General features: G+C 38.2%; 1 protein-coding gene across 2 annotated transcripts in view; it reads left to right on the top strand.

Annotated features, from left to right (window-relative positions):
* Positions 1–14,975, top strand: part of Agbl1 (AGBL carboxypeptidase 1) — a 719,307-nt gene that overhangs the window by 339,190 nt on the left and 365,142 nt on the right. For both annotated transcript variants that reach the window (XM_046439390.2, XM_058577088.1), the window contains exon 17: positions 3,437–3,566. In XM_046439390.2, the coding sequence (XP_046295346.1) occupies positions 3,437–3,566 (130 nt within the window). The remainder of the gene's footprint in view (positions 1–3,436; positions 3,567–14,975) is intronic.

Below are 14,975 nucleotides of genomic sequence, written 5' to 3' on the forward strand. Positions count from 1 at the left end.
TTTGCTTTAAAAGAAAAAGTACTGAAGTTAGATGTAGTACATATTGTAATAATCTGCAGTTGCATATAAGAACTTCTGAAACCATAGGCACACACAGAGATACCCTCAAAATCCCAGCCAAACACAGAGCCCTAAACACAGTGCAATCATGTAAAGCCATAAACCATTTATACCAATGAAATGATTCATTGCTTCCACCTCTGCAAAGCAAATAACAACCAAACAAAACTTTCCCCAAACTAACAGCTTTCCTAACTTCTGTGTATCTTTCACTAATCTAATTTCTCTCCCAATCTAGGTGCTCAAATAATATTAGATGCCATCCTCTCATTGGCACTATTTAGCATCCCAAATACTTATCAGAAACTTCTGTTGATTATTTCTCTGAATTATTTTCTTACATAAATTATTTTCTGTTCAACTCTACTACCCCACCGTTAAGTGTGCTCTAGTCAGTTGGTAATGAACACTGACCATAGCTTCTCCTTTGGGGTCCTAGAAAAGATATTGCTCTCTTCCATTCAACCTGCATAATTTACCTGATTGTTCCTCATAAGGAAAAATATCATTTCATCTGAACCTCAAAATAATCCTGTGAGGTAGGTTAGGCATATCTGTATTTTATCCCAATGAGAATATTGACTCTTAGAGAGGCCCCAATATCTCATAACCAATGACAGAGCTGGCAATTGGAACTAGGTCTTCTTAATCAAAGCTCAGTCTTCTGTAGCACAAAATTTCATTTTTTTTTTAAATTTTGAAGAATTTCAATCTAGAATTGCATTAGTGCTGTGTGGTAACCTGTGGACCTTCTCCATGTAGATACTGTCCCTGAAATTGTACTCCTTGGAGCATAGGAAAGAAGACAGAGAGAGTGTTAACACAGAATCACTAGCTAGCTTATAATGACTGCATTTTCATTTATACAACAAAAATGCTTTTAAAGAACACCAACTAATTTCATCACAAACTGTGTAACAAAAGAAAAAAAAATCCCCAGTGTTGATGGGAATCCAGGTCAAGGCAAGGCAAATCACAGAGCCATTAAAGAGAATCCTGAGACTTTAGGATATTGTGCCTGAAAATATCTTGATATGAGAAAGTAAATTAACTTAAATGCAGAAAAGATGTTCAAAAGCAAGTCTGGTATGCAAGACCCTTTCTATTGCTATTGGTTCTAAAGATCTGCTTCATATTTTATCTGCACCCTTAGTGACCAGGCGAAATAGATAACCTCTGTGTCTAGAAGTCATTGCTATTAAGAAGAGGAAAGGAGAAAAAAATAAACAAGAGCAAAAAAGCCAAAGAGGAAGAGACACAAAACCTACCATTTCACAAGTCAAAATATTTTCATGGTGAAATCAGAATAAATGATTAAAGATTTTCCAGCTGACAAGCAGCAGGAAACTAATATTTAAAGATAATTTCAGAAACATGGAGATTGAAAAGTAGTAAAAGAAGGAGGCTGAACCTTCTTTCTTTTTCCCCCAAGATTTATTGAAAATAAGATTGGTTGTTTTAAAAATACAAAATGTAACTAACTCTGCAGTTAATTGCTAGTGCATTTATCTATTCCAAATTATTTATTAAATACCAGGTCTGACAGAGTTCCTATATTAGAGTTTTGATAGCAACCAGAAACTGTCCTTGCTTCAAGGAAGCTCCCAGTCTAATGGAGAAGACAAAAATAAATAAATAAAGAAAGAAAGAAAGAAAGAAAGAAAGAAAGAAAGAAAAATTAGAAAAAAGAAAAAAATTTCAAAGTGGGTTTATAAGGACTCTCATTAAAAGAACTTCAGGATGTTATTGCAACAAATAGAAGTACATAATGCGGACTGAGGATGTGGCTCAAGCGGTAGTGCGCTTGCCTGGCATGCGTGCGGCCTGGGTTCAATCCTCAGCACCACATACAAACAAAGATGTTGTGTCCCCCGAAAGCTAGAAAATAAATATTAAAAAATTCTCTCTCTCTCTCTCTCTCTCTAAAAAAAAAAAGAAGTACATAATGCAATGTTCTGTGTGGTAACCTGTGGACCTTATGGGAATTCAGGGAATCTTCTGAGGCAAGGCTGGTACCCTAAAAATCAAATAGGTGGGAATGGCTGGAGATCTGGGAGTCCTGGTAAAGGGACAGCAGAAATAATTGCACAAAGGAAGCTGTGAGCAATTTGATATGCTGGAGTATGGAAGTATGCTGGGAAGGGAAGTGGGGAGCACTGGCAGAGTTAGGTGATAGAAATACTGTACTGATCCTCTTAATCTGTAGCACATTTCTTGTTAATCCTGTTGAGTACCATTTTAGCATGATTGCCAGGAACCTGTCCTATAAATGAGCTATAAAGTAATTTGGTACTTTTGAATGTGAGTATAACCATTCCTTAATGAGTGAATGGTTGATTCTGAGCTCATTCTAACTCTAATATACTACAGTGGTATGTTAGTCAGCTTTCCATTGTTGTGGCAAAAATACCAGAGAAAATCTACTTTAGGGAAGAAAAGTTTATTTTGCCTCATGGTTTTAGAGGTTTCAGTCCATGTTGTAAGGCCCCATCACTATTGGCCTGTGATGAGGGAGAATATCATGGTGGGGACGCATGGCAGAGCAGAGCTGTTTACTCCATTGTGGTTGGGAAGCAGAGAGTAGGAAATCCAGGCACCAGGAACAAAATGCACATTTCAAAGTCATGCTCACAGTGACCTACTTCTTCCAAGTAGGTCCTGCCTTCTCAAATTTTTATCACCTCCCGAGTGTACCATTGGGTGGGCAACAAGCCTTCAATACATTTGGGGACATTCCAAATCCAAACTATAACTGATGCTATCTTTGAAAAGGGACTTTGATATTCTGGGTAAATATCAAGCTTTTGAGTCATCTACTATCTCTATGGAGGGAAGCAATACAATCAGGAAAAGAGTATAAGGGATAGAGACAAACAGATCTGGTCTTCAGTTATCTTGGGCCCCTTATTGAATCGTTTCCAAGTCTCAGTCTCTTCATCAGGGTGTAATACTATCCACCTTACAGAGTTATTGGACCAGCTGGAAATATCATATGTGATATAACCAACAGTTCAGACTGAACTGAGCTCAACTTAATTATTTATAGATTCGAAGGGTTTTGAGATTAGAGAAATGCACTGAATGTGTTCTCATGTTGTGTATTGTGGGAAACTACATTTCTCAAACTTTGTCTTAAAACTGATAACCTGACATTAAGTCAAGTATGGTTTCCAGTTCCTTTTGGAGCTGTGAATAATCAGGACTCTGGGAGTTTAAGGGACAGATCTTCAGCTTTTTGGACATCTGGAACTGATGCCAATTGGGCAGAAGTCAAAGGGAAGTTGAATTCATTAGTGTAATTGTCTTGTTGAGTTTCATTTTCTCAAGCTATTTCCTTCTAAATACGTATTTATTTGCTTATTGTTTGCTTCTGCAGTCACAGATGCTCACTGAGAGGGGAGGATTTGAACAGACAGTGGCTCTCTCCCCAAGCACATCTCCAACCAACCATTTACCATGCAAAAGGATTCCTTCACTACCTGTGCAGCATTGGCCGGAGTCCCGTGGTGAGTTACTTCTGTTTCCACATTTGTGCCTGGTTCCTTGTACCGTCCAGGAAACACATTATCTTTTGTCAAGTCAAGGAAACCAAAGTCCAAAGACTTATGTCTGTCCATCTTTAATGGGAGGGGGGTTGTTCTTGTGGCTTCCATATCAAACTATCACAAATTGAGTACCTAGGACAATGAAAACTTTTTCTCTCACATTTCTGAGGGATAGATGTCTGAAATCAAGGTGTTGTCAGGGCCATTTAAATCCAGCTTCTGTTGGTAGTCAGCAGTCCTCAGTGTTCTTGGCTTGTGGCAACAGAACTCTGGTCTCTACTCCTGTCGACACAAGGCCGTCTTCCCTATTTGTAACTGTGTCCACATTGCCCTGTTCTTATGAGGACAACTGTCACTTGGTCTAATTCAGTATGGTTTCATCTTAGCTTTATTTCATTTGCCAAGACCCTATTTCCAAATAAGATTATGTTCACAGGCACCAATAATTACACATCTTTTGAAGGGACATAATTCATCCCAAATATGGGGAAAGTATTGATGCCATACTCATTGATTAAAAACTGGTTAAGATATTATATTCCATTCCATTCCATTTCCTGGGTCTTGACTTTCCTGCTATTTCCCCCCAGTTATTGAAGAAGAAATAAAATGTGCATATTACGAGGTAGTATTTGGAGAAAATCTTCTAGGTGTTCATATTCTTGTTCAACTAATACTACAAAATTCTAGCACTTATGATGATTCTGACACTGTTTTAAGTACTTTCAGAGCTAGACTTCTAGCACTATGTAATTGATGACAAACAAACTATTAGAAACTAGACTTAAAATAAGAAAGAGGAAATGGCAGTCAAGTAACATATGGAAATGCTCATTTATTGACTATAAACTATGAAAAATACTTGTCCATGAAAGTATAGTGGGGCATATGTTCAAATTTAGAGTCCTTACCTAACCTAAGAAACTTACAGAGTGGACACACCAGAGAATGTCCAACTTAATCATTTGTATCATTATCTAGTTTTTAAACATCTACATGTAATCAAAATGGTGGCATATTTAATGAATATTTTATATATATACATATGTGTGTGTGTGTGTGTGTGTGTGTGTGTGTATCATAGACCCTTATTTAAATCTCAAAAGAGATAACAGGTAAAGTGATTTTCCTGAAGTACTGAATGTGGCACCATTAAAATTCAGTTCTTCAAATCTTTACTCCTCACACTTCAGATAGAGCCCTAATATCCAGAGTATACAAAGAACTCAAAAAATTAGACAGTAAGAGAACAAACAACCCAATCAACAAATGGGCCAAGGACCTGAACAGACACTTCTCAGAGGAGGACATACAATCAATCAACAAGTACATGAAAAAATGCTCACCATCTCTAGCAGTCAGAGAAATGCAAATCAAAACCACCCTAAGATACCATCTCACTCCAGTTAGATTGGCAGCCATTATGAAGTCAAACAACAACAAGTGCTGGCGAGGATGTGGGGAAAAGGGTACACTTGTACATTGCTGGTGGGCCTGCAAATTGGTGCAGCCAATTTGGAAAGCAGTATGGAGATTTCTTGGAAAGCTGGGAATGGAGCCACCATTTGACCCAGCTATTCCCCTTCTCGGTCTATTCCCTAAAGACCTAAAAAGAGCATGCTACAGGGACACTGCTACATCAATGTTCATAGCAGCACAATTCACAATAGCTAGACTGTGGAACCAACCTAGATGCCCTTCAATGGATGAATGGATAAAAAAAATGTGGCATTTATACATAATGGAGTATTACTCTGCATTAAAAAATGACAAAATCATAGAATTTACAGGGAAATGGATGGCATTAGAGCAGATTATGCTAAGTGAAGCTAGCCAATCCCTAAAAAACAAATGCCAAATGTCTTCTTTGATATAATGAGAGTAACTAAGAACAGAGTAGGGTCGAAGAGCATGAGAAGAAGATTAACATTAAACAGGGATGAGAGGTGGGAGGGAAAGGGAGAGAGAAGGGAAAGTGCATGGAAATGGAAGGAGACCCTCAGGGTTATACAAAAGTACATACAAGAGGAAGTGAGGGGAAGGGGAAAAATAATATAAGGGGGAGAAATGAATGACAGTAGAGGGGGTAGAGAGAGAAGAGGGGAGGGGAGGGGAGGGGAGGGGGGATAGTAGAGGATAGGAAAGGCAGCAGAATACAACAGACACTAGTATGGCAATATGTAAATCAATGGATGTGTAACTGATGTGATTCTGCAATCTGTATACGGGGTAAAAATGGGAGCTCATAACCCACTTGAATCAAATTGTGAAATATGATATATCAAGAACTATGTAATGTTTTGAACAGCCAACAATAAAAAAATTTAAAAAAAAAATTCAGTTCTTATGTGCTTTTCCATCCTGCATCCCTACCTTTCTTCATTACCTACTCTTTGTCAGAGCATATTCAGGTTTACCAAGATTATTCCCAGGTTCAGCAATTCCCTAGAAAGACTCACAGAACTCAGAAGGGCTGTTGTACTGATACTACAGTTTATTACAGAAAGGGTGCAGATTTAAATCAGCAAAGGTAAAACACATCCATGGCAGGGTCCAGGGGAGACTGAGCAGATTCCCAGGTATTTTCTCCAGAACGGGGAAGTGCTCAGTTCTCCAGCAGCAGTGTAATTACCAACCAGGAAAGCTCAACTCGGTCTTGGCTCCCAAGGATTTTGTTTTGTTGTGTTTTAATCTGTGATTTTAATTGTACCTATTTAAGTGGTATAGTGTGATAATTTAATACATTATATAATATGCAATGATCCAATCAGGATAGTTAGCATTCCCATCTCAAACTTTAAAAAAGAAATTATCACATAGACATAGCAAGACAAATGCCTCAAGTTCTGTTTCATATATGGACGCCCAAACAGTCTATCTGAATGTAGAATAATGATTAATAGTGGCTGGGAGGTGTGGTGAGAAGAGATAGAGGGAGATAGGGTAATGGGTACCAAATTATGGCAGGATAAAAGTAATAAAATCTAATGTTCCACATCACAGTGGGATAATAGCAGTTCATAATAACTTACTATATATTTTATGGGTAACTAGATGAGGGGAGCTTGAAGTCTATAAAAACAATATAATGATAAGGAGATGGAAATGTTAATTACTCAGACTTGATTAGTACACACCATATACTTGAAATATCACACTTTAGACCATGAATATGTCTATAGATTTTAGTGGTGGTAAGTTGTGTAACCATGGAGTGCTTCATATGGCTGATCTTAGTTATTTAGTCTCCAACCTTCCCCCTGCACAGAGATCACATGGATAGCACCAAATCTCCACCATAAATTACTTTGTGGCAGCGACTATATGGCATGGCCCAGGTCTCTAGCTAAAGAGAAACACTCTGATCCAGCAGAATATTCCAAGGGTGTGAAGTTTATTTCCCAAGAGCCAGTGAAGAGGCAGCTCTCTCTTTGAAACATATAGGGTTTGAATATCCCAGCTTGCTGAGTTAGCCTTTTTTTTTTTTTAACGTAGAGAATAAAGCCTTTCTTTCCCTTTAAGAATCCTGGCTCTATGGTGGTTAAATTGCAATATCACTGTGCTGACATCCCCCAAGCCTGCATCTTAGAAGACATTATAATCTCTGCTCTTGACCCTCTCAAAGTAAGCTCATGGCCTGCACGGAGGGCACAAATCTCATGGTTGAAACCTGAAGGGTATCTCTCTGAGTAGGAAGCTTTAGCCTACAGGAGAAGAGAGAGATTTAGAAGGAAAAAAGCTCTGTATCTGATGCACATCTAAATGCACACACATTAAAAACACAACAAAACAGGATTCCTTTCTGCTCTGACAATCTCTAATTGAAGAGCAGAACATTCATTTTAAAGTATGACAGGTGAAAGGCTTGTTTAAAAATATAAATAAACATTAATTAGCTATAAACATGACAGCCACAGACTTGTTTCCTGCTGGGACCATCTGAGAGGTGGGTGAGAAACAGCTGAGGACTAAATGCTATTCACTGTGTTACAAAGCTCTCTAATGGGCTCAACATCACCCTTTAGTTACCTGCAAGGCTATATTTAACCAGCCTCCTGCTGGCAGAAAAAGCACTGCCACTTACTCCAGACTCTGTCCTTTACAGGGAAGACTTCCACTGGGTCCAGATTAACTCTCGATCTTTAATGTTGGAGATTAATGGCAAAACTGCCCAACGTCTGACTAAAGAAAATGTTTTCTGAGTCACTAGGAAGCCATTTTATGATAGCTCAGAAGTTCTATCTATTCCAGATGCTACTCAGGCATTTACCTATTTGTGGGTAGATTAATATGAGCTCCCAGGATCAATGAGAATATGGGGAAGTGAGAGAAAACAGTACCCTGATAGTTCTGGGGATTGCTAAAGATGAGACAAATCATTGCGTTTATAGGCAACATGGTAATATTCACAATTGTTTCATCTATCCACCCATCCATCCTTCTATCCATGCATCCATCATCCATCCATCCACCCATCCATCAGCCTATCCATCTGTCCATGCATGCATTCATCTGTCATCCATCCATCCACCCCCTCATCTGGAAATCGCTCATTTGTCCATTCATTTACACCATAGATGTGTAATCATTATACTAGGGGACAGGGATACAAAGCCAATTTAAAAGGAAAAGTCTGTCCTATTCTTACGGGAACACAGTTAACTTTGAAAGAAAGTGGACTCATTTCTTCAAATATACCAATATGATACTACAGGGTGCAGACAAAGGCCCATGCAAGGTATTGTTGGAACACAAATGAAGGGTTGAGTCATTTTCTCTCAGGGCCATAGCAAAACTAGAGACTGTAGGTACCACCATTTGAGCTTAACTTGAAGTAAAAGAAAGAATTTCTCCTGGTAAAGACCTAGTAAAACAGAGAAATATTCTTTCTTCAAAAGGTATTTAGCCATCACTGACCTCTTTGGTCTTCTTCCTTGTAAAATTGGAGATATGGTGAGTTTTCTATTCATGGAGTCACTGCATAGGGTAAAGGAAAGAAGCTTTTCACTTAACTGGTCGCAAAAACTTATCTGAAATCTCCAGACCTTTTTGTAATGTTTTTTAATTTTCTTGAACCCAGATTTTTGCTCTTTCTGTTTGTTACATAGTCCGGATTTTGGATGCAAAAGCCTGAACACAGCAAATTTTAATTATTCATACACTGGAATATTATTCAGTAACCAAAAAAAAAAATCTGAACTACTGATATACTCCAAACATGACTGGATTTCAGGAACATTATGTTGAGTGAAAGAAATTGGACACTAATGACTACACATTCTGTACTTAAAGTTTAAAATCAGTAAAAGTAGTTTTTGAAGGTAGAAATTAGAACAGTTTTTGCCTCTAAGGAAGGATACTGAATACCAGAGTTAGGAGGGAATGTTTAGATTAGTGGACACATTCTATATCATGAATGTGGGTAGTCACTTCTATGTATTCAGGACCTGTGCTTTTTACTGTAGATATACATTCATGAAATTTAAAAAATGTTAACAATAAACAAATACAGGATTACAGAGCTTTAAAATGCAACTAGGAGACACAGAGACGGCCCAAAATAAGAGTGAACAAACTAGAGTGCTGCAAGTCAAATGAAAGAATACATCTTTGTCAAAACTGAATAGAAACACTGTAGAAGAAGATGTGTTTAGAAGTCAGCAAAACCAAATCAAGAGATAAAGCCTGCCAACAGGGAATCCCAGAGGTACAGACAAGCTGTGCAGTCAGCTCATGGGAGGCATTGAACCCATTCTTCCTTGTGCAGTTCTCCATTAAGGGTCAGGAGGTCCTTGGCCAAGGAGGCAGTCAAGAAGAGCTTTGGCAGTGGAAGAAAGCTCTTAGGTTAGAGTGAGCTCCCAGGGAGCCAGGTGGACAGCCTCTTCTGAGCTGCCATGTTGCAGCTGGCCTGGCCCTTGGGCTGCTGTGAAGAATTGGCGCTTCAGAGTTAGGAGAGCTATCGATTCTCACCCTCTGGGCTCTGGCTATGTGAGTGTGTGTTGGTAAAAGGATTTCAGTGAGCTTTGAAGAGCTCATTGATTTCTGTTTACAATGCACAGGAACTGGGCTGCCTTCTGCCATGGGAAGGGGCTAGCATATTTTTTCTTTTCTTTTTTCTAGGGCCCATTGAAATGGAATTTTTAGCTACTTAAATTATTTTCCTGGTCTTCTTTTATCCCTCTGGCATGTGTTTTTAGTTGAATCAGCTTCTTTTTAAAAGAGACACAGAAGAAGAAGGGGAAAGTGGATAGTGTTTCCCTTCCTAAACCCTTGTCTCCAATAGTTTCACGATGCTCTGGATCATAGTTTATTTTATCTGTGCCATATTCCTCAGAAGTGGTAGAAGAACAAGGCTTATTTTAGCTTATTTTCAATGCTTTGTGCTAAGGGACTAAATCTAGAATGTTTTTTTTTTTTTTTTTGTGTGTGTGTGTGTGTGTTTGTTTTTTGGAGGGGAAATAAATAAATAAATAAAATTTGACTCTGTATATTTATTTGCAATTGTTTGTATGCTATTAGAGGTAACAGTAAAACAATATATCAAAATCCACATTTGGGTATGTATATTTTTACTGATACAGATAATCTACATTTAAATCAATTGCTAAACATTTTTGAATAAAGATATGTTGAAAAACAAACTTCATTTTCCCTCACTTAGTATCCTCAATGTACCTTCTCTGTATCACAGGGGCTGGAAATCTGGTGTCTTCCACATACCTCAGGGAAGGCCATTTAGATTTTTCAAAGAGGTTTAAACAAATTTCGTATTTTTCATTTCTCATGGGATGGAATGAGGTGAGAAGATGACGTAAAGGGGAAAATGAGGGAAGTTGCCTCGATCGGTGTTTCCCTTCAGGTTTTAGTGAAAGTGCCTCTCGCTAGAGCTGGGAGAAAAGCAGGGTGTGAGGAGTGGGAAAAGGAGGAAAAAAATGTTTGGAGATCAGGCCAAGTAAGCTAGCTTTCCATGAGGCTGTTCTCCATTGGGGGGGGGGGCAGAAGTCAAAACAGGCTTTAGATGTAGACTTGGAGAGGACCTAGAGGTGCTCTGTCTGCCTAACATGTACATCCCAGGAGAACGATTAATGAGTAGAGCAAGTAGCAATGATCCTGGCCAGAGGTGTTGTCCATAGGGCTCATAGTTCTGATACCATAAAGTGAGAGTTGTCCAGAGCAAAGCACGAAACATCAAGGCAACCAACAGTTCTCAAAGATAGGAATACAAATCAGGAAGCTGAGGTAAGTCTCCTTTCCTAGCAGGGTAGGTCTGGTGGTGAGTGAACATTCACACTCCCCTAGCCTGAGAATTCACTTTCACAACTTGGAGAACTATTATATTTTGAAAAGAATAGTCTACATTTTATCTTCTGGTAAAAGCAGAGGTTCCCAATAACCCATCTGTACTGATAGGACTTGGCATACAAAATGATAGTCTAATCCTTCTACTTGAGGCCTTCGGTACCTGCCACTGAGCAAGACAGATGCAAAGGCCTCACCCACACTGACAGGTTGCAGGACTATGTCTACTGGTGGCATCCAGGCTGCTGCTTCTCAGCTTCAATGTCTGTAAATGGGGAAAAGAAACTCTTTTCACTCTTGTGGTACCTGCCAGCGGCTCAATGTACATTGCCCTCTAGAGTGTGGAGCTTACTTCTCATAGACGGCTGGCCAGGCAGAGATGGAGAGCAGAAAACAGCTACTCAGGCCAAGCCAGCAGTTCACTCTTAATTTTATTGATAACTTGAAATGTAGCTCTTTATTGTGGAGCCAATGTTTTATTTTGGGAAATTTTTGAACCCCAAATGATCAGAGTTTGAGATTTAACATGTCTCTTTTGAATGAGCAGTCAAGGGTAAGTTGCTTAACTTCCTTTAACCTTAGAAGAGGTTGAATGTCAGCTGAAAAACTTGCATAGTATTTTCCTTTCAAGACTTTTAATTAGCAAATTATAGATGTGTGTAAAATCTTAGCATGGTGCTGGCACATCATGGACATCTAAATAAATAGCAAGTGTTAAAATTATTATGACTTACCAGAGAGGTTTAGATATAAAGCAAAGCCACCTGTTAGACTATGTTTTTTGTATTAGTTTACATGAGCTTTTTCAATGTAATTGAAATATTTTGGAAAGAAGGACATTATAATATACAAACCCAGGATGGCAGAAAACCTCCTCTACCATTTTATAGTATATAATCAAGGTTTTTACTTTGAACAGTCTCATAAACTAATTATTGGCTCACTCTGCTGAGTTTAATATAAAAGTATAATATTTAATTTAAAAATATAATATTCTTTTCTAAGACTATGTTAGAACGTTGGTCTACATGGCCCAATTTAAGTGAAAGACTCTTTTGGGGGGAAACGGAATAGATCATTAAACCCCCTTTCAGGTGCTTGTAAGCATAAACTCCACATGTGTCTCTTGTGGTTAACCTCACCTATGACTACATGTTGCTAATAACTCAGATGAAACATTTACCAAGGTGAGAGTAAAATTGGCTCTCTATATCCCTGTGTTTCACATCCACAGATTCAACCAACTGTGGGTTGAAAATATTCAGAAGAAAAAAATGCATCTGTACTGAACATGTATAGATTTTTTCTTATCATCATTCCCTAAACAATTCAATATGTAGTATAATGTATATTTATGAAGTATTTGCATTGTATTTAGATATTAAAAGTAATCTAGAAATGATTTAAAATATGCAAGAGAATATTTATAGGTTATATGCAAATACTGTGCTATTTTATATAAGGAACTTGAGTATTCATGGATTTTGGTATCCATTGGGAGTCCAGGAACCCATACCTTGCAGATACCTAGGGACAACTATGTGGCAGTTGACAAAATAACTGGGAAATAGAATCTTGTAAACTGGGCTCTTAGAAGGTAATTGAACATGTCACCAATATCATTCTCTCAAAGAGATGTTTACCCCATTCAGAAACTTGGACCGAATGCTGTCTGCACAGTATTATGCACAAGTGGAATCTTCAGGGCTTTTTAATAAGCCTTGTTTTGGTTTAATTGAAAGTGTTGCTTTTTTGGGTTGCCACCATATTCTCAGGAATTTGTGTCCTCTCAGCTCCAGCCTTTCCTTCATTTTCCCATGGCAATGGTATAAATAATGTAGTGGTCTTGCTGCTGGGCAAGAGGAACGAGACCCAGATGTCAGGAATGGAAAGCATAGCAGTGCAGAGCCGGCAAAGCAGAGCAGTAAACACAATCAGGGATAGGTGAGCCATGGGGAGCAGGAGACCAGTGAGGGAGTCGTTTGAAATAGGATGGAGTAACCTCTTGAACAAGGGGCTAAATTAAATTGCAGAAGATTCAGAATGAGATCAATGGAGGCAGAGAAAGAATGAAGGATGAAGGATGAAGACCATATGATGTGGTCCTGATCACATTCTTGGCTGAGTAAGAAATGACGGAACTCATGTTTGCATGAATTAAATTAACCTTGCAATTTAGCTCAGAGAGGAATTCCATAAAAAGGTCTTAGGAAGATGTATAAGAGCTTGGTTTCAAAACCATAATACAATCCAACCATATACTTGGCTGATGAATAAAGTGAGACACAGAAAGAGGACTCAGTTTAGCCATGGATCAGAAGCTAAGTACTCCTGCTCAAACAAAACCAAATTAAGCTACAAAACACATTTAAATTTGCGTCTATTACTGTGTCCTTGCCTGGGGAAAAGCATGATCTTTGCCTATTCATTTAATCCTGAAGTCCAGGTATCATTCATAACCTCTTCCTCCTTAGCCTCTAATCCATCCAGTCTCCAAACCCTGTAAATTTTACTCTTCGCTCTCATAAAATGTCCTTTCTGTACATATTTTCTCTACTACCTTAAGCAAGGCTTTTGCCATCTCTTGTCCGGCCTCAGTCCCTCCAGTTCATTCCTAACACTCCTGATCTAATGATCTGAGTTTTTCTCCTCCTTGCTCAAAGGCTTCTTCAGCACCTACAGAATGGCATACCAGTGTATTAATGGTCTGCCTACTACTTATATACTTAAGAGCCTATCTTCTTTTATTGTATGCTCTGTATCTTGAATTATTGCAGTTCCTCAAATGCATAGCTCATTTACCCCATTTTCCATTTACTTGGTAATATTCATCTTTGGTATAACACCCTTATCAATCCCAGGACCAGGACAGCATATGCCTTTGGGATGCCATTCATTTGATGTGCAGTGTGAACACTGCCCCTCAGATGTGTGCAACATGTCCTTAATTGGACTCCCAGAGATGCCCATGCTTATCTCTATGTTAGCTCTCCACTGCTTTACATACAACCATGTGCTGGCTTTGCTGGATCATCCCAACAAAGCTCCTGGATGAGGCAATACAGAAAAATATTTTAAAACACTGCCTCTGAATTAGGGCAAATTGAAGTTCAAAAATTTAATAGCACACTTGATAGCAGTGCAAGCTTGGGAGAGTTATTATTTTATCTAAAATTTGTTGTTCTTAACTACAAAATGGGGACATCTACTTCATCACAGCATAATCTATATTATTATATGTAAAACAATTTATATAACATCCACCATTGAAGTTTTTACTACTGCATAATTACTAGGTTATATTTTTGTTAGGTTTTAAGCACAACATCTGGAAGTTCATAAATCTTCAATAAATTAATTATCATTATTGTTGCTATGGAGGGAGGATTGTGTTATATTACAACTTTAATTTCTCCTGCCATATAGCAGCTCACAGGGAATATTAGTTGAATTAATTGACAAGTAAACAAGTTGGGACTATTGATTAACCTGTAGATATTAGAGAGCCCTTACCAGGCACATTTTCTATTAACCTGATGCAGAAATTTACTGGAAGAACATATCAGTATTTTACCTTCCAGTAGAAAAGAAATAGCTTCCTCAACTGGAATAACGTGATAATTTGTCTTGTAATTGCCCCCTGCAATTTGGAGGAACACATGTTTCTTATAATTAACAGGCATTTATTTTTAGGGATGTCATTGGAGCAACAAGCAGAACAATTCTCCTTCTCCTTCATTCTGCACCCTCAGAGGCCACTAGAACTCGTAGGGCTTAGCAGTGCTCATTCCCCAGGTGAATAGGTCTATAATTTGTCATTTACCTTAGCTTTCCGAGTCTGTAAGGATCTGAAAATAAATAAATAAATAAATAAATAAACAAATAAATAAAAGCTCTTTTTTTTTTTTCCAGTTGAATTCAGCATTTAAGGCATGCCTGTCACCAAGTCAGCAAAACTTCAGCTTTATTGAGAAATCTGTTGCTAAGACACAATCTGAATTTGTTTGCATACTTTTCTTAAGAATGTTGGGTATTTATGCACAAAGAGGAACTGAGGTATAAGAAATAAAG

The sequence above is a fragment of the Marmota monax genome, unplaced genomic scaffold (assembly GCF_021218885.2).
Source record: "Marmota monax isolate L192 unplaced genomic scaffold, Marmota_monax_Labrador192_F-V1.1 WCK01_AAM20220418_F8-fsc00005, whole genome shotgun sequence".
Taxonomy (NCBI): Eukaryota; Metazoa; Chordata; class Mammalia; order Rodentia; family Sciuridae; genus Marmota; species Marmota monax.